At 29.1% G+C, this 20055-nt stretch overlaps 2 protein-coding genes across 2 annotated transcripts; both read right to left on the bottom strand.

The window, feature by feature from the left end:
• Nucleotides 1-3876: 3876 nt before the first annotated feature.
• LOC7475764 (ethylene-responsive transcription factor ERF022) lies at nt 3877-4981 on the bottom strand. Its single transcript, XM_002325484.4, has one exon. The coding sequence runs from the start codon at nt 4864-4866 to the stop codon at nt 4309-4311; it is 558 nt and encodes a 185-aa protein (XP_002325520.3). The 5' UTR covers nt 4867-4981; the 3' UTR covers nt 3877-4308.
• Nucleotides 4982-16264: 11283 nt separating this feature from the next.
• LOC7475763 (ethylene-responsive transcription factor ERF021) lies at nt 16265-17330 on the bottom strand. Its single transcript, XM_002325483.3, has one exon. It carries the CDS (start codon nt 17285-17287, stop codon nt 16760-16762), a length of 528 nt encoding a protein of 175 aa, XP_002325519.1. The 5' UTR covers nt 17288-17330; the 3' UTR covers nt 16265-16759.
• Between the last annotated feature and the right edge of the window lie 2725 nt (nt 17331-20055).

Raw genomic sequence — 20055 nt, 5'->3', positions numbered from 1 at the left:
TTTTTTGTCTAGCCCAAATTGTTTTGAAATTTTTTTCCAGATGACACGTTGTCTAATTTGCTTTGATTCCAGCCATTGTAATAGTTGGAAAATTGAAACTTAAGTTTTTTACCCAAAAACCTGTTATTCAACCCTTTTTGAACCAAAATTCCAATAAAACACCTTAAGAACCATAATAAATCTATTTATGGTCTCAAAATCAAAATCCATCAGAGCTCAGATATGTTTTTTAAAGAACATTAAAGATAAAAAAAAAATACATAATATAAACTCTCTTTATCAAATGAAACCATTTGACACAAATATCATCCAATTTGGTGGCCTAAATCAGTGTCAATTATGCTTTTCTCCCTCAACCGCTAAAATCCAGCGATCTCTCTTTCTCCTCTCTCAACCAGGGATTAAAAATAACAAAAATAAACTTTTGTATCAAAATTGAATTGGAAAAATATTGAGGTACCAAATGTATAATTTGCGTAATTTTTAAAGTTCAATTATTAAAGTGCATCTTTTGGGAGATTTATGGCATGCCACCAATATTTGATGTCTTTTTCATTTTAATCCCTTTTTTTTGTTCATATTTTCAAAAGAAATCAAAATAAATTGATCTTTAATTAGGATTAAATCGCCAGAAAAAAATTGAAAACCAAATTGAAAAAACACAAAATTTTGTATAATTTATCCACAATAATATATAAAAAGATGAACAATAAAACCTTATACCATGAAAAAACCTTGCTTTTTAGAGTATTATTTAATGTTGCGATTATATTTTTTAAAAAAGTGCATATGCTTATTTATTAATAATTAATTCTTACTTGTTACTTCTTTAAGTCTGAAGTTTGGTCTACGGTAAAAAAAGAAAAAAGAAAAAAAGGGGGGTTTGTAGTCTGGTCAACGGTAGCGGTGAGACTGGCTTGCTATTACTCTCAAAAGTCATGCCTGCTTGGCCCAGAAGAGATTTGGACGGCTTCTCTAAATCTAACGGATAGCATGATTGATATTGTTGTGCTGTATGTTTTTTGAAATGTTTTTTTTTAATATATTTAAATAATTTTTTTATTTTAAAAAATTATTTTTAATATTAAAATAATTCAAAAATATTAAAAATTAATTTTAAAAAGAAAAAAACTGAAATTTTTAATAAATATGTGGTATCCGCCTTGCCAAATAATTTCTGAATAATTAAAAAACGTTTTAGACAATGGAAACCAGATAAGAAGAAATTGACTTTTCTTGGAAAAAAAGGGAGACATATTAAATGACTTATTAAATGATATTAATAATTAAGAATCGGATAACACAATTATCAAATTGAGATTAATATTAAAAATAGAGAGATTAAATTGAAATTACCTTATCAGTTATTTCAAATCCTGGGTTTCTGGGCAATACTTTAACTGCTATATATCATCAAGTAAAATTTGGTTGAAAAGCTGCCGTGGAAAAATGCATGCAAGACTATAGTTTTAAAGTTATTAAACACGTCCCATTACTCTATATAAAGACACCATGTTAGCTTGAATTAACTGATCAATAACAAATAAGATGTATTTTTAAGTTAGAACAATATTATTTTTTATGATTTTTTAAGATTTAATATATTCATGAATAAGATTATTTAATATTTGAATAGTGGTTAATTATATGTTCATGTTAGTATTTCCTTTTCATTAGCTCAAGAAGTATAAAATTGATAGAAGAAGTCTTGGTACCTACAAATTAAATAGTTGTTATCATTGAGATTTTGGGATAATCTAATGATTTTGAATGAAAATAATGATAATAATAAATGAAAAAAAGACTTTTAAATTCCAAAAACAAGCTGGGTATTTGCTTTTATTGTTATGTGGTTAATGTTCTAAAGATTAAGATATATAAGTTTAGAGAGTAGTAAAAATAAATATTTTACCTGTGTGGTTCAGTATATATTTTATATTACCCGAACCTTGTCGTTTTGTGGAGTGGAGAGACTAGAGAGTCATTTTTGTTTGATTATATTAATAAGAAAAAAGATCTCTTACATATCATTAATGAGAGATAAATATCCATTTCATATAATCAATAAGCATTAATAAGATGAAAATATGGTAGGTTTTTGAGAGATTTTTTATACGACTATAGATATAGGGACATAATTATTCTTGACATGAATAAGTCATGTCAATAATCTTAATATAGAACCCTATGATCATAAGATGGATCTTCTAGACCAACTAGGTCTAGCGCATAGCCAAACTTAGAAGAAATGAATCTGACAGATTATTAGACTCACGGTATCTTGGGTTTAGCTCACGGCGGAACCCAAGTATACCGAAGCTGACAACTTGCTAGACTTGTGGTGTCTTGGGCTCAGCTTATGATTGAGCCCAAATAGATTGGGTCTGGGCTCTTTCAAAGCATAAAAATATTAAATGAAAAAGACTGACTTGTCAATTTTAAAGAAGTTTTTTAAAGTAAAATTATATTTTAATTGAATCAATTTAATGATGGATTAGACTAATTGGTCAATCGAGTCATGATTTAACTTGATTGATCAATTAGTCAACTGTAAATTAATTAATTTTTAAACCTAGCTAGGGATAAGTCCCAGTAAATTGATCAAATTGGATTGGGTTTAAAAATGTGGTAAGTCGTACAATTCTCACACTTTTTTTAATTTTAATTTTAATTTTTCACAGGAGAACCACATGAGCCCGGATTTTGTAGCACATGCATGGTTGTCCATGGTTGTCCTTGGCCTCTGTAGTCTTGAGGCTTCCTTAAATGCAGCCCTTCTGCTAAATGCATAGAGGGACTCTATATATATATAGTCCCTCTCCCATCTTAATTTAGAATAAGATGAAATAATTTAGAATCCAAAAAAAATAAGGCACAGTGAGAGATAAGATGGGCAGGAAATAAATTAGATGGGTCGAGATAAAATTAAGAAACCAAGGATAGAGATGAAGCAGTATTTGGTAGCAATGAATAAAATAAAATAACTATTTTTATATTTTATTTACTTATGGTTGGCAAGATAACATTTTTTTTTTTGTATGTAAATAATATGTTTGGAATATTGGAGAGATGTTTTTTAGGTTATTATATTATGCACATTTTATCTATTAAAATACTTCTAGTACGTTGTAATATTTTAACTAGTGTAGCCCAAGCACAATTGCATTGAGGGAGGGGCGACGCGTCTTGCAAGGATGGCTGAGATGTTGTCTAGCCTCTGTTTTTTTTCTTTTATTATTCATTAATGTGGGTGTTCGGATCAATGGGTGTTCGGATCAATTTATAAATATCTCGATTAATTTCATGAATTCTAAAATTAACAATAATATAAATTTTTAATAATAATTATATTAACACCACAAAATTTAAATCTAAAACCACAGAATAAATAATTTTTTTAATTTCAAGTTTTTACGAGTGTCAGATGGTTTATAGCAACCTAGTAGGTTTCTGACAATTCTACCATTATAATTCGTGGGTTTCTGACAATTCTGGGTAAGTCTTCGTCCAAAATGCAATTTTTTTTCAACAAAAAAACACAACCACATACTCTTCTCAACCTTTTAATTACAATAAATAACTTCAAAAGATATCTTTAATAAGACAATCAACACAAAAGAAAAAGGGTACAATTTAAAAATCTAAAATTTCAATTCTATTTTTATCTCCATTCGGATAATCTGTTCACCGATTTATTGAGATCAAATGTTTCACCGAGTTATTATTCTGGTCGATGTTATGGCCAGATGGAATCCGGCCAAGGTTCTGTCCCTTCCTTTTTTTTTTTCTTCTTCTTATATATCTTTTTTCAGTTGTTGCATTTAATCAATGGTTAAAAATAATTAAGAGAAGATGACGATTGGATATCATGAAGCATGAACGAAAGAAGCTAGATTCATTGAAGGCAGAAGTCTTGTCCTTCGCATCGAAACAAGAAGGCAATTTGTGCAAATTAAAAGGAAATAATACACTTTTCAGGCTCTCTTCAAGTGTTTTACACGCTAAACGACGTCTTGAAAAATTTATGCTCTTTCAATGCATTTATAGAGCCCGAAGACCGAAGTTGTCAAAAGAGCCAATCCTCCACTTCTCCAGGTGAGCAAAACTCTCTCTCCCGAAAATAAAAAAGAAAAAGATCAATGGATGGAGAAAGCTTAATTAAATCTTGTTGACTCTAATGTAATATCGGAGAGATTAGCTAGTTTTTAAATTGATCAATCCCATCATTACATTAGTATAGTCAAATATTTATCATTATAAATAATATATAATATAGTAATAAAACACGAAATAAATAATTGTATATGATTAATAATCCCAAATGGAATCATGCTGCATTTCTCCCCTCTCATCTCTATACGCAACATCAATGTCATCACTCATGATCATAGGCTCTTCCAGCAGAAGAGCCCCAGCTAACTCCATCCACATTTTTGGTGAGTCCAATGGTGCCTCGTTTATAGCTTGAATTTGGCTCGGTGACAACCCAACCCTAACAGGACCTAAACCACCACCAACACTGGAATCGCCGCTTACAGCCTCCGAGCATTTCATTGGTCTGCGAAACAGCAAAGCCGCCTCTTGTGCCGCCATTTGCACATCCTCTGCGCTAGAGCTCGCTGGCTGGGGCAAAATATCCACCATCTCAGGAAAATTTAGTTGCGCCCCACGTCCTCTAAGGTGCAATGCTGCAACGTCGTATGCGGCCGCCGCCATTTCAGGCATCTCATAACTCCCGAGCCAAATTCTTGTCTTCTTGCCAGGCTCCCGGATTTCGGACACCCATTTCCCCCATTTCCGTTGTCGTACACCTCTATATCGCGGCGGACTAATCCCAAGATGGCCGTCCCTGATTCTTCCTTCCATTGTAGCAATTAAGCAGGAGAAAATCAGGCTGTGTCTACTGATGAATGGTATTATGGCAGTACTGTACTAGTGGAGTAGCGATGATCGTAGAACTGTGGGCGTTGGCAACTGAGAGTGCGCACTAATCTATAAATAGACGTGACATATCATGGGAGTGATTGCCATGGGAGCTGAAGGGAGCTTCCTCGTAGTTACATTTAAGTGCGGGAGATGCTGGCAATGAGTTGCATGTGCTCATTTTTCTTGGGTTTGAATGAATGACACGTGTTAATGCATCGCTTCTTTTTATATTATTATTATTCAAATATATTGTCATGGTCAGCCTAAAACAACTATCTGCAGATTCATAAAATTAATACAACAACAACATTCTTAAATATATGATCTGTAATAAGACAGGTTATTGGTATCAAGGATGGAGTAGGAGGCAGATAAGAAAATCATTAAATTCTATTACAGGAAATAATATCATGTGAGTTTTTGTATTAAACGAAGTATTTATTAGTTAAGAAATTACTAAAATCACAAATTAAAATAGTATACGTTATGGATTGATGGATAAGTTTTATAAAATATAGAAGGAAAATATCTAAGAAGAGACAAATTTAAAGAGTTTTTTTTTATATATATATAAAACAAATATTACCATGGAAAAAAATGACAAAATATGAATTTATTTTTAAAAATAACACAGTAGACGCTCATGTGGCATATCTATATCCATAAAGTTTGACAGGCACAACCTTTTAAATCTAAAAAGTTACAACCTAGAACATGCTCACAAATTTATTATTATTATTATTTTTTATTAATCTGGTTGTTTGGGTCAGTTTGCGCACACCTCAATTAATTCTACGGGCCCTTAAGTTAACGACCATATAAACCTCCAGTGGTCATCATATTAGCAATCACAGGGCTCGAACTTGAAACCACAGGGGGAGCAAACCTTTTAGTCCCACTATCATATTAATAACCACAGGGCTCGAACTTGAGACCACATGGGAGCAAACTTCATAGTCTCAAACTCTTATCATTGAACTACCTACTAGATAATTAATGGTTGTGCATGTCACAAAGTTAATGGTTGTGCAAACATGCATAACCTTACTAATCATGTTTTTAATTATTATGCATTTAAAAAAAATTAAAAACTCCAAATTAAAATTTTTAAAATAATATGAGAATTAAAAAAAAAATTAAGGGGGCAAATTTTTTTTTTTGGTATTATTTGTGTTTTTTTATATATATGAAAAAAAGATTGTAAGAAAGAAATAGATTAATATTTATTGACTGTGATTATTCGTTCAATGGTGAGTACGTGGACCTCCTATTATCTAGGTATTGATATTTTGTTTTCTTAAATATGGATAATTAATCAGATAGTGTTGTTACGTAGCTATGCTGGAAGCATTGCATATCGTCCATTGTCTTTCCATGTTAAATCCACAAGCACTAAAGTGAACGAATATTCTAGCACAGTGCCACCTAGTTTTGGGATATATTTGGCATTTCGAAAGTAAAATACAAATAAAAGATGTAATATGATGAAAGAAAAAAGTTTGGGTGAAATAGTATGTTTTTAAATGTTATTAATATGAATCATGATAAAATTTCAATTAATATTATAGTTCACAACTGTGATATTTATTTAAATTAAAGACTAATTGAATTATTAAATTGTTAAAGTGGTTAATCGGTTCGTAAAAAAAATCATAAAATTATCAAAATCGGAGCCTTGAAGAGAGATTTTTGAAATCTAAAGATCTGACGGTTAAGTAGCGATTTTATAGCTACTTTAAAGAACACAACCTCAAAAAAATCCTTATGAACCATCATTCTAGTTTGGCGTGACTAGATTTAATTTCTTTTAAGTTTAAACCTGTCATATTGGTTCATAAATGCATCTGTTAAGTCATTTATGTAATTTATCAGAGACATATTTTTATCTAATTATGACAGACCCATATATGACTACTCTGAATCACCCATTAGCACTACTGCATGAACAATAATATTTTTCACATTTTAATTGAAGTTTGTTTTTTAGTCTAAATTGGATACAAATATATATTTATACTCACAAAAATTTGACATGATAATCCTACTTGACTTTAAGATAAAATAAAAAATATATAAAAATTAAAAAAATAAATATATAAGTTTTAGTTAAAAAAAAACTTGACATGATAATTTTTATTTGACTTTAAGAGAAAATATAAAATATAAAAAATAAATATTTTATTCTCATTAAATATTCATGCATAATTATTTTTTAAAATATTTTGTACATTAGGTTCATAATTAATAATTTATAAAGTAATTACTAATATTACAAGACAAGCTCTAATAGTTTTTTTTTAAAAAAAGTATGGCATGATCAAATAATTATTAAAACATTTTTTGAATTATTTTATTTAAAGAGAATTTAGTTTTAAAATATCAAAAAGCAAAACAATTAAATAAATAAAAGGAAAGAAAAGTGAATGGGAATGAAGTTCATGTGTGTCCAAGCTTGGCAGGCCAAGTCTACCAAAACTATTTTCAATTACCTCGAGGGATCAAAAAGTCAAGTTTCGAGTTCATTGCCTCTAGCACTCAAAATTCAACATCTTTTTAATTAAAACACACATATTATAATTCTATTATAATTAGTGGAAGAATTTTAAATATCAAATTAAAATAAAAACTTTGAATTCTAATCTATTTTTTTTTACATAATTAAAGTACAAACCACCGTCATTTAACTATTTATTAATTTAAGAAGAATTAACAATATCAAGATTGATTTTTTTTTTATGACTCTCTCTCCCTTATCTCTCAACTTTTGATTAAAGTATAATTGAGTTTACATACGTCAATCAAGTGTTTAATTTGACAAGAATGTATACCAAAGATCATATAAATAATTGAAGTAAAGTAGGCAATCCAAGAAACCACGGGTCTTTCCATATCGTTTCCTTATTCAACGATAAGATGTATATTAATTTTGACAAGCTTATACGTCAACAAATATAAAATCTCTTTCTTGTATGATTTTAATGCCATACCCTACATAAAATTTAAACAAGTTTAGGCGAATAAATATTTTAAAGTAAATTAACTAGGAGACGCTAGTCTTAATACTGAGAGTATATTTGTTTTTGCAGTGAAAGAATAAATATTTAATTATTTTTTTGAAATTAAGTTTTTTTAATAATTTTAAATGATATTAAAAATATATTTTTAAAAGTAAAAAATATTATTTTAATATATTTTTAAATAAAAAATATTTTCAAAATTAACCGTCAATTTATAATACGGTTTACAGCCAGGTTTGAGTGGATCAGTATCTAAGAAAGGCATTAATTTCTCGCCCCACGAGAGACCCTTTCTACTTGTTTCGAACGTAGTCAAAACAGTACAGGAGATCTAAGGGGTCAAAGCATGTAATAAAAAAAAGAAAGCTAATGATAGTATTACCAATTGAATAATTTATGTTTCTAAAAATCATAGCGTGATGGTAAAGGATTTGAGATCTGCATTGTAAGTTTTGAGTTCGAATCAGAACGTGCATCTCTTATAAGAGCCTAAAACAATCAAGATTTCCTTGAATTTAAAAAAAATAATTTTACCAGAGAAACCATAGTTAAGGTATGGAAAAAAATATACAAAACGTGACACTAGGAAAAACATCATGTGTAATAATCGACGTGGTTTGGCTGTTGCTAGTCAATATATGATTGATAAAAAATGCATATTAACAGAAGTAGTTGATTTTTTTTTAATTTTTGTTTTTTTTAATATAGATATATTGTGTCATCTTAACGATCACATGAGTCAGTTGCTCATGCTCATCCGGTGGTAACTTTTCACCAACATTATTACATTTAGTTAAGTTTGGTGGTAAAACATGGTAACTCGTCAGTCAATCCGATCTTTATAATAATTCATGTTTCGAAGTAAACCCGGTGACAATTAATTAAATGTGTTTTAATTGACTTGATATATACACTCTTCATTCGGTCAATCTAATTAAAATTTAGTTTAATTTTTAAAAAGTTAATTTGAAAAACAACATTGAAATTTAAAGTTTTTTTTAAATATCAAAACAATAATATTTTAAATTGATTCTAATTAACTGAGTTAATTCATCCATCTCATGAATTAGAACATAGCCCTGACTAGCGCCAATAACTTTATTATCTCGAATCTTATTTTTATTTAATTAAATTATTTTAATATACTTTTAAATAAAAAATATTTTAAATCATCAATATTATTAAATCTCAAATACATCCTTAGTCAACAATAGTCGAGAACTGCTTGAAGGGAGGAAATCTCCATAAACAAGGACAAAAGTACAGGGAAAGTTTTTATCTTCACATATTGTATGGGATAATTTTCTGTTGGACGTGACGTGTTAAATTGTAGGTGGCATGATTTAACGGGTAATCTAACAAAACCTAAAAGAGTTAAACCGTCCTAAGCGCAGGCGTGTCTAATACGACTACCAAGGTATCAAGTCAAGCAAGTGTTGAAACAGCTGGATCGAAGCTGTACTCATCATCCCTCTTTGCTCCACGTGTTTATAAACACTACTTCCTCAATTTTAATGCACCGCCACCCTCATCTTCACATTACCATACCGTACTCGGGTACGCTTTCCGCGTCGGATCGGATCCCAAACCATTAATTTCATTTTTCTAGCCATTAATGAATATGACTGGATTTTGGCTGATTAGCGGTCCACTAGATTTGTGGCCCGCAGCGGGGTAAAAACAATATTCAATGTAAAAAAAATGCTAAAACAAAAATTGAGATCAAATTTTTGATTCAATTGGCAATTTATATAATATAATTAAAAATGAAATAAAAATAAATAAATAAATAAATAACAAAAAAAGTAAAATAAACCAATCAACTTGGATTATAAAACAACTAAATATTGAAAGGTGAAACTATAAAAAAAAATTAAAAATAAAACCTAACTAGGTTAACTCACAAACTTCACAACTATTTATATAAAATTAGGATAATCTCATAGAAAAAAAAAATTTGAAGACCATTTCCTTAATAAATCAAATGAGGACATTATAAATGTACAAAAAAGAAGAAGGAAAAAGGTCAAGTTCAATCCCTAGTAAATAAAACGTTGAAGGAAAAAAAAATTAAAAAACAATATAATTTCAAAAAAGGTCAGAAAAACTCGATCCGAACTCACCTTGGTCAAAATACAAAATCTTTGACTCGATCGTGATACCAAGGTGACCGCATTTGAAAGCAAATTGAATAAAATCATGAAGCTCAATTATCGAACAACTTAATGTTGAAAGATAAAAATGATAAAAATAAATTAATTTAAAAAAGAAATGAAAAAAAATATGAGTCAACCCGCAAACCCCTCGATCTTGGAAATCATGAATTCCTTTAATTGAGTTCAATCAAGACACTTAATTTTCAACCAATTTAATTTTGAATGATGAAATAATAAAAAAAAAATATGAATTTAAAAAACTTGCCAAAGAAAAAAAGATAGTAATAAAAAAAATAATGATCAAATTTGATAAAAATAATAATCATGGAGGATAAAATTGTAAAAAAAAAACCCTAAAAACTTATAAGGATAACCTAATAAAAAGGAAAGGAAATAAAAACAATAAGTAAGAAGACCAATTTCAAATAAGTTAAATGTTGAATGGTGAAATTGAAATAAAGAAAGAAAAAAAGTTAATTTGCATTAACCTTTGAAATCGATGACTCTAGTAATGAATCTGAGACTAACCCCACAACAATAAAAAAACAATTTGAGTTAACCTGTAAACCCCGCGATTATGGGCATAAGATTGTGATAAACCCATATAAAAGAAAGGAAAAAAAGAAGATAGGAAGATCAATTTCAAATAAATTAAATGTTAAAGGATGAGATTGAAATAAATCATTTAAAAAAAAGGATAAAAAAATCAAAAGTCAACTGGCGTTAACTTTTTAAACTGATAACTCTAGTAATAAACCCGAGACTAATCCCAAAGATGACAAACCATAAGAGAATAATAAAGAAAAACTCTAAAAAAAAGCCAAAAAAATATTAGCTTTAAAAAAGAAAAAATAAAACCAAGTCAATCCGAGCAAACCTCTTAAACCTAATGTATTCTCTAAAACTCGCAATCTGTGAAATTCTTGAATCGAGTTTAATCAAGAAACTTATTTCCCAAACAATTTCATTTTGAATGATGAAATTGTGGTAAAAATATTAATTTAAAAACTTCCTAAAGGAATAAAGATAACAATAAAAAATAAATATCAAACTTGATAGAAAAAAAAAAACTCATGGAGGATGAAATTGTAAAACAAAAACTTAAAAAAATAATCCCAAATAAAATAAATAGCAATAAAAAGAATGATGACCAAATTTGAAAGAAAAATAAAAAGGGATGAAATTGAAAAACAAATATAATTTTATAGCTTATAAAAAATTTAAAATAAAAAGTAATCAAAAGAATAAGGACGAAATAAGAAAGATTAAAAAAAATAAAGGGGGGTGAAATTGAAAAATAATTGTAATTTCATGTCTTATTCAAAATGAAAAAAATAGTAATCAAAAGGATAGATATCATATGTGAATGAGAAATAAATTGTAGGGGTTGATTTAATTTTTTGAAAGGGCTAGCACAGAATTCAAGGTAGGGAGAGTGAAAAAGAAAGAAAAAAAACAATCATTAATATTTGGGGCATTGAGACCTTTCAAATGTTGCCCTAAAAGGTGGTATTTGGTGGGCAAATAACCCTACACATGCCGTCCGACAACGTGAAGCCCAACCACATGTTAACAATTTTTTTTTATTATATTTAATCAATGTAAATTACATCAATTCCTTTTAGTAGCTTCTAAATTTATAATAAAAACAATGTCACTTGACGAAAATAGCCCTTATGAGAGAATTATGTTGATTGTCTTTAAAGGTATCAAAGTAATTATACTATTCTGAATTTTTTTTTAAAAGAACAAAACACCTCTTAATAATAGGCATTATATATTTTTTTTTATTTTAGAGCTAAATTAGTAATTTTATTGTGGAAAAAAAAGAGAAATGGCCACTCTAACCCCATATAATTTATAAAAGACAATTATATCATAATAAAAAGACTACCTTACTCTTAACATATAGTTAGAAGGTTTAATGGCTAAGAGGAAATTTCATTATTATACTATTGTATTGAATAATAATCTGAGTCTTGGTGGGAGAATTAGATTTTTTTTTAATGGGATTTATGGCTTCCCAATTAAAATAATAATAATGAATTATACTTGTCCATATGCTGTCAAATACCCTTCATTATGCAAAATCTTGAAATCAAGTTTTAACAATAAAAAATGTTGAAAGAAAGGAAAGAAAACTTTAAAAACTTTTAAGCCTGTAGTAAATACAAATAAATTTAGTAAAATTCAATAAATTTTTTTCAAGAATAAAATTAAATTAAAAAAACAGTAGCTATGCTAAATATAATCTTGAATATTAAATATGAAATATAGAAAAAATTGTTTGATGAAAATAAATATGGGCCGTTGGATACCCAGCCCATCCTAAATGGCTTTATGCCAAGCCAGTTTCTGTCCGAATATCGTTGGACCATTATCCTATATGGGCTCTGTTATATATTTCCCCTTCAGCAGCTCATGAAAATAAATAAATAAATAAACCGAGTAAAGCAACTGCCTCCTACTGATCGGTGCTCATACAACGAAGAATAGACTTGAACCAATGAATTTTATATTCGGGAAAACCTAAAAAACATTTTTAATTATTGGGCTGATATCAACTTTTCTGAAAATTAATTTTATATTAATTTTATCCTCGAATAACTTTGATTTCACAGTTGAGGTTTTCTATTAGAATTCATTGATGCAAAATGACCGTAAAAAAAAAAATGCAATAACCTGGAGATAGTGAAGCACAATATTCTTGTGGTATGTTAGTTTTCAATTATTTTTTATTAAGTTATTATTTTTTTTAAATTTGATGAATTATTTTTTCTTTTTAGGATACATAAAAAAGCCGGTTAAAGAAGAGATATGAGTACAATTCTTTAATTCATCCGGATCTTAATCTGAATTTATAGTTAGAGACAAGATCGTCTGATGGACCCAATAAAAATCAGGTGTACGGATTCTCTAACACTACAACCGAGAACTTATGGACAGCCCGTAGTGCTTTAACTGTTGGATGCTCGCAATTAATTTCAAGCACTCAAACTCTAGAGTTTGTAGCGATGTTAAACCAACGAATACAGGCTCGGACGACCCATCTTAATGTAAAATGTAAATAACTCACTGTTGATTATGAAGAACTCTACCGATTGATGATGAAGATGAGATCACATATGAGTGATACATGTGAGCCCCTAATTGGCTCCATCGTCCCAGCGACGATTGACCTCCTCCTCCTCCTCCTCCAGTGCCACATCTATTTTAAATTTATTGTATTTGAACAAACAAATGTTTAAATATGTAATAAATATTTGATTTTTATATTATTTTAATTTTCTTAATTATTTTTCTACTTATGTTCAATATATATTTTTTAAAAATATTTTTAAAATATTACCGATGGAACAACTCCGTTGGTATATTCCAGAGAGAGTTGAAAAAGAATTACTGCAAATACTACTGCTACTGTTAACTCACCGACGAAATTATAGATAGTATTTGTTAGTGATATGTTTTATTTACCAATGGATATACCGATGAACAAATACAAATACAAACATCGATGATATTATATACGATTTTTCTATTCGTGATATATTAAATCTACCGATGGAGATACCTACGAAATGAAGCGGATAAATTTTTTCTTGGTACGTTTTGTTCCTCAGTAAATCCATCGGTATATTTATTATCGACAGACTGTTTTCATCCATGAGCTTGTCGGTAATATACGTATCGACATATTATGAGTGTAAATACTGACAAAAATTCCCGTCAATAAAACCATTAAATCTAATAATGATATTATATAGGATTAAGTAAAAGTGTAATATTACTTAGGATTTCAATCTTCAAAAAGAAAAAAAAGAAACAAAGAAAAGAAAAAGGAAGAAAATAAATAGATGATTTTGTTTTTGAGTTGATATGGTGTGATTTTCTTATTTAAAATAATTTTATTTGCTAATCAAACACTTTAAAATGTAAAGTGCTGAATTTCATATACTGAATATTTTATTATATCAGCTAAATATACAAATTATTTACTTAAAGAAAGTTTTAAAAACTATATTCGTAGATAGTCTTGAATTCTTTTAAAGTATTTTTATTGGTTTTTGAAAAACCAATTTCATGAAAAATGTGTACAGATAATCTCGAAAATTTATTTATTTTATTCTTTAGAGGAAACTTATACTTAACTTAAATTATAGTTTTTGGTGGAGTTGTGTAGAATATCTACGGTGGGCCATACTAGCATCAAATTTTCTCTTAAAAATAATAATCAAGATATAGGCGTAATTGGCTAAACTTATCCGGTATAGAAAAAAGAAAGAGGTTATTATAGTAATTTTTAGTTTAATTAAAAAAATCAAGATATAGACTTAATTTTAAGTTTAATCCATGATCGGATATAAAAATATTATTTTTAAATTTTATTTTGGTAAATTAAATATTAATTTAATATTAAAATTTATTTTTAATATCACTAGAACCTTATATAAAATTAACTGAAATAAAATATCAACCCAAACTAAAATTCACTTAATGTTAAAGGATTAAATTTAGAATAATAAAAGTTAAAGCGAAAAAAATTAAAGAGAAAAAAAAAAAACACTATGAATAACTATTACAACTTATAGTAGATTGTGTCTTTTTTATATGTTGAATTTTCATTGTTTTTTTATAATAATTTTCTCATCTTCCATTGCCTAGCGTTTACATAATTTTAAACACCATTTCATGATTTATAGATAGTAAATTTACAAAATTGAATTACAATTGTTAAATGAAAAACAAAAAAAATTAATAAAAAAAAGATATGAATGAAAAAAAAAGGTTTCAAATGATAATTTATTTGGATAATGTTTTCATCCTAACTTTTTTATGTTTTTTAAAATAATTTTTTTTTCATTTCAAAATAATTAAGAGACCCTTTATATTAATTTCTCCTTCTTTGGACAACACATGTGAAATGCATAGCATTTGGGCCACACAATGGAAATATCTCTCACCAAGTCCTAAATCGCACCAGTACTGTTATTCTCAAGACTGAGCTAATGAGTTGAAAACGAAAAGTTGTGGAGCTTTCTTTTAATTTGATAAGAGTGTTTGATAGTGTTGCTTTTAAATAGTTTTTTGTGCTGAAATACATGTTAATGATGTTTTTTTATTTTTTTAAAATCATTTTTGACATCAGCACATCAAAACGATCCAAAAAGTACAAACCGCACTCAATTTTAACAAAAAAAAAATAATTTAAAATTTGGTCAAACACAGGTTCAACCGCAGAGCCAAACAGGCTCTAATAAGTAATATTCATGGGTTACTGAATATCGCAGCAAATTACCCAATTGACTTTTGCTTATTGTTTGATGCCATTTTGCTGTTCCTTTTAATTTCCCGGATATCTCTATTTATGTTAAGTTGCTGCTTATACTTTTCTCTATAAACAAAGCTTGTACGTAGAAATTAAATCACGTGTGGATGTTAACCTTCAATCCTATATATGTTTTGAGGATTTAATTTTCTAGTAGGAATTTATTTCTTACATATAAAACTTGTTATTAACCTTTGTTAAAATTGGTTTACTATATAGTTAATGTTGAAATTATTATTAGTGGGTTATAGTTTCTATAAATATACGAGTTTTGTCTTATTTAAAGGTATTTGAGAGTGCGATAGCGGTTATTTTTTAAAGTGTTTTTCATTCAGAAATACATTAAAATAATATTTTTTTAAATCACTTTTGCCATCAATATATCAAAATGATCCTAAAACATAAAAAATTAATTTTAAAAAAAAATCAAAAATTTTAAAAAACACGGTTTTAACCGCGTTTCCAAACAATCACTAACTTAAAAAGAAAAAAAACTAATGCCCTATGTGATTTTTAAAAAAATTTGGTTATATATAAATTGAGTTAGAGGTTGGGTTTTAAACAAATAACTGCGTCCATTGTTAAAGCTCTTGAGTCTGTAAAATTGTGTCGTGGTTGAGTATTTTATGCTTCTATATATAATAATTCTTATTCTTGCGAAGTCATAAGAGAGTGTGGTAGCAAAAAGGGTTGAATTCTCACTTATAAGCTTGCACTCTGATTTTATATATTCCAAACCTTATTATAAAACTAATCAGGAATGCTTATAGAAATCCCATAAATCGAATTTACGACAACATAAATATGATATTTAGTGCAAAACTATACATGGGAAAATATAAAATAACATATAATTTAATTAAAATATCAAGCAAATACTATTATGTTGCAATAGAATCATGATTGTACAACATAGAATCACAGAAAGCTGATAGAAAGCAGTCAATGAGTGAGACATTTGTGGCCATCTCTCACTCCACAAGTATTTCTTCCACTAAGGAGAAGTCTTCTTAACTTGCTGACAAAAATCAAGTTAAAAAAACGAAACGGGCCCCTCCAAAACCGACCACTTCGTTAAAGTATAAAAATGTCCAAAAAAATAAAAAAAAATATGTCCACCACCCTGTATCACCCATGTTCTTTCACTACTGTTCCATTAAACAGAGAAATCAGTGTAATATATTCTCTCACAAACACTAATTTCCAACAAATCCCTTCTCCTATTTTCCAATTTATGAGTTCTTGACAGTTTAAAGCAATTATGTGTACTGATTATATTAGTACTACGTCCAATATGTATTCGTAGTAGCATAATCATGATGAGCACTCGTTACCTAAGGATCCCAAAGAGAATATGTTTGCTTGTTATCCCACTCATCCTCCTCGATGTTATTGGAGAACACCATGGACTCCTCCAGTATTGCTATCTCTGACATATGCATCCACATCTTTGGTGAATCCAGGGGTGACTCATTGATGGCCTGAATTTGGCTTGCAGAGAGCCTGACGGTGATGGGACCAACGTTGGAGGTAGAGCTGCCACCATGGGAGGACTCGGCTGTGAATGGCCTCAGGCTCATAGCTGCCTCATGGGCTGCCATGCGTATATCTTCAGAGCTAGAGCTTGTTGGCTTTGGTAGATCATGAACCAAGTCAGGAAAGTTAACTCTTGCATCATGTCCCCTAAAATGTAAAGCAGCAACATCATAGGCTGCTGCTGCCATTTCTGGCGTCTCAAAACTCCCTAACCAAATTCTATTTTTTTTCCCAGGCTCACGTATCTCTGACACCCATTTCCCCCATTTTCTCTTTCTTACCCCTCTATAGCTAGAACTCACACCACCAGTGTTTCTCTCTTCCATCTATAATTCCCACTAAATTAAGTGAAGACCAATATTTTTGGTAAGTGAGGTTATATTACGCCAGTATATATAGATATTCTTGGGCATGGTATCTAAGTTGATCGAAACGTGGAGACTCGGTAGGAAAGGAAGGGAGCTTCCAAGTAGTTGCATAGGTGACAGATGTGTTTCTGTGCATGTTCACAATCTTTCTTCAGGTTTGAAACCTAAGAGATCGTTGATTTTCATGAATTAACCAATCACAGAGCGGCAAATGTACAAGTTTTGAATGGCAGAATGTTTTGTGGGGGGCAAAAAATCAAGTTAATTAAAGGAGATTACAAATGGAGATACTATCAATTAACATAACATATAGTACTGTTTGGCAACGCGGTTTGAAACTAGGTTGATTAGATTTGGACCCACTTTCCCTAAGGTCTATTCATTTAATTTTCCTGTTATGCTTACATCATTCTCGAGAAGCTGCTTTCTTTTATTGGTGGCCATGGCCACGGTGCTGGTTTTTTTCTAGGTCGAGAGACTCATGCGTCTTTCCGGGTCAAGAGAGCACAATATTATATATTGAAAGAGAGATATTAAGGCGTTCCTAGCATATTGTCGATTTCTTAAAATGATCCTTACCTGTATATATTGACACTGAACATATAAGTATTAATATTAATTTTATCTCATGTTTAATTATGTTATTTAAATTTAAATTATTAAAAAAAACGACTCTTGGAGGTTTAGTTGGTAATTAGTATTTGTGATGATAGATCTTCAATATTATCATTTAGGGTTTGTATTTTAGGAGAAGTTATAAGAAAATTATTCTTAGGTAAAATATGAATGACTGTAATCGAAGAAAAACTTGGTCCCAATATATAAAAGTCACGTGTAGAATAGCCTTACTAATATTAAGTCTTAAAAAAATCAAACTAAAATGACCATGGCTTAAATTTGCACTACAAGAAAAAGGGTAAAAAGTGGCATAATTATCTGCCACTAAAAACAGGTAGAAAAGCCTTAAAGGTTGCTGAGGTTTGTTATGGTAATATATATATATATATATATATATATATATATATATATATATATATATATATATATATGTTGTTTTTTAAAAATATTTTTTAATTAAAAATATATTAAAATGATATTTTTTGTTTTTATTTTTTTTTGATATCATCACATCAAAACCATTCAAAAATACTTATTAATTTAAATAAAGTAATTTAAAAAATACGTTGAAAAACAAGTTATAACGAAAAATTCAAACACTCATAAATTCATATGCTAGCTGCGGATACCTTTATAGCTAAAGGTTATATGGTAGCGCAACGACAAATTTAAAATCAACCACTAATAACTAGTTTAACAACAGAATACTTCGTCGCTATTAAGCTGAATGGAGTATGAAGTACTGCCACACTTTTAGGGATTTGTTACATTCTGCATTTGAAAAATAAGAAGTAACATGCAAAACACATGTGGATAAAATGAAGTGGAACAGTAACAAAAAGAAGAAGGATTATACACGTGATTCATAAAGCTGCATGAGTTAAGTATATAGATAGAGGTAGTTAATAGTTAGTTAAAAAGTAGTTAGTAGGAGGGAAAATAAGTTAGAAAGTCTAGCAACAGAATTCTGTATTGTATAAAGGCTGTAATAGGGATTTTGTATGGACCAAACAATAAAAGAATAAGTAATTCTTCTTCCTTTATCTATGTTATCACTATTATTCTTCCTTTTCCTATTCCTTTACTTCTTTGTTAGGCTAATGACCTAACAATTGGTATCAAAACCTTTACAAGAGTGAATTAATTCACTCAATCCAAAAAAAATGGTGGAAAACAACAAAATAAAGGCTGTAGAGGAACATTGTAGGAAACTTGATGAAAAAATGCAAGGTATTCATCAAGAATCCTGAGAATCTATGGCGGATCAATAAAACAAATGGCAAGAATAATGGGTTTAACAAAACAAGAGGAATGATTATATTATATCGTAGATTAAAGTGTTCACTAACCAATTCCAATCCTTCCTAGTTACTCAAAGGCTAGAAAGTGATGTAAGAACTAATTTTAGGGGACTTTTGAATACTCCACCAGTAGGATAAAAAGTTCATACTCATAATAACTAGGAGGAAACAGTATTAGATTTTAGAAACAATGTTCATGGAGAACATACGAGTAACCAGGATCATTACAAGAGTGGGTACAATCCACCCGTTCCAAGGATTGACCTACCAACTTTTTAGGAAGATAATCCTAGAAGTTGGTTAACGAGGTATAAGAAATTCTTAAAACTCAACATTGTTCTTGTACAACAATAAGTTTAAGTGGCCTCTTACCTCTCTTTATTTGGAAGAAATAACACAAGTATGGTTTGAAGGCTATATATGTGGAAGGAATTGCATAGTGAGTTGGGATGAGTTTACTATATCTGTGTGTAAAAGGTTTGGTAGCAGATAGGACATAGTTGAAGAATTTAATAAATTAGTGTATGAAGGTGGTGTGAATGAGTATATAGAAAGGTTTGAATAGTTGAAATCTTTGATGAGTGCATCAAATCCTTTTTTTTCTGTATCTTATTACATTTCTAATTTTTTAGTGAATTAAAAGAAGACATTAAATCAATTTCATTAATGCTAGTTTTTGAACATGCGAAATGGCAAGATGAGTCTAACAATGCCATGACAAGAAAAAAAAATAATGCAAAGAAATAGTCCTTTACCTTATACTAAAAAAACAATAGGTAATATTCTAACTAAGATTTTTAATCAATT

Source organism: Populus trichocarpa, chromosome 19 (genome assembly GCF_000002775.5).
Source record: "Populus trichocarpa isolate Nisqually-1 chromosome 19, P.trichocarpa_v4.1, whole genome shotgun sequence".
Classification (NCBI taxonomy): domain Eukaryota; kingdom Viridiplantae; phylum Streptophyta; class Magnoliopsida; order Malpighiales; family Salicaceae; genus Populus; species Populus trichocarpa.
The sequence above is the reverse complement of the archived record's forward strand: the minus strand, read 5'-3'. Positions and strand labels throughout refer to the sequence as shown.

Excerpts from the sequence above, each read along its gene's own strand:
- LOC7475764 (XM_002325484.4), bottom strand. The coding sequence starts at position 4,866 with ATGGAAGGAAGAATCAGGGACGGCCATCTTGGGATTAGTCCGCCGCGA.
- LOC7475763 (XM_002325483.3), bottom strand. The coding sequence starts at position 17,287 with ATGGAAGAGAGAAACACTGGTGGTGTGAGTTCTAGCTATAGAGGGGTA.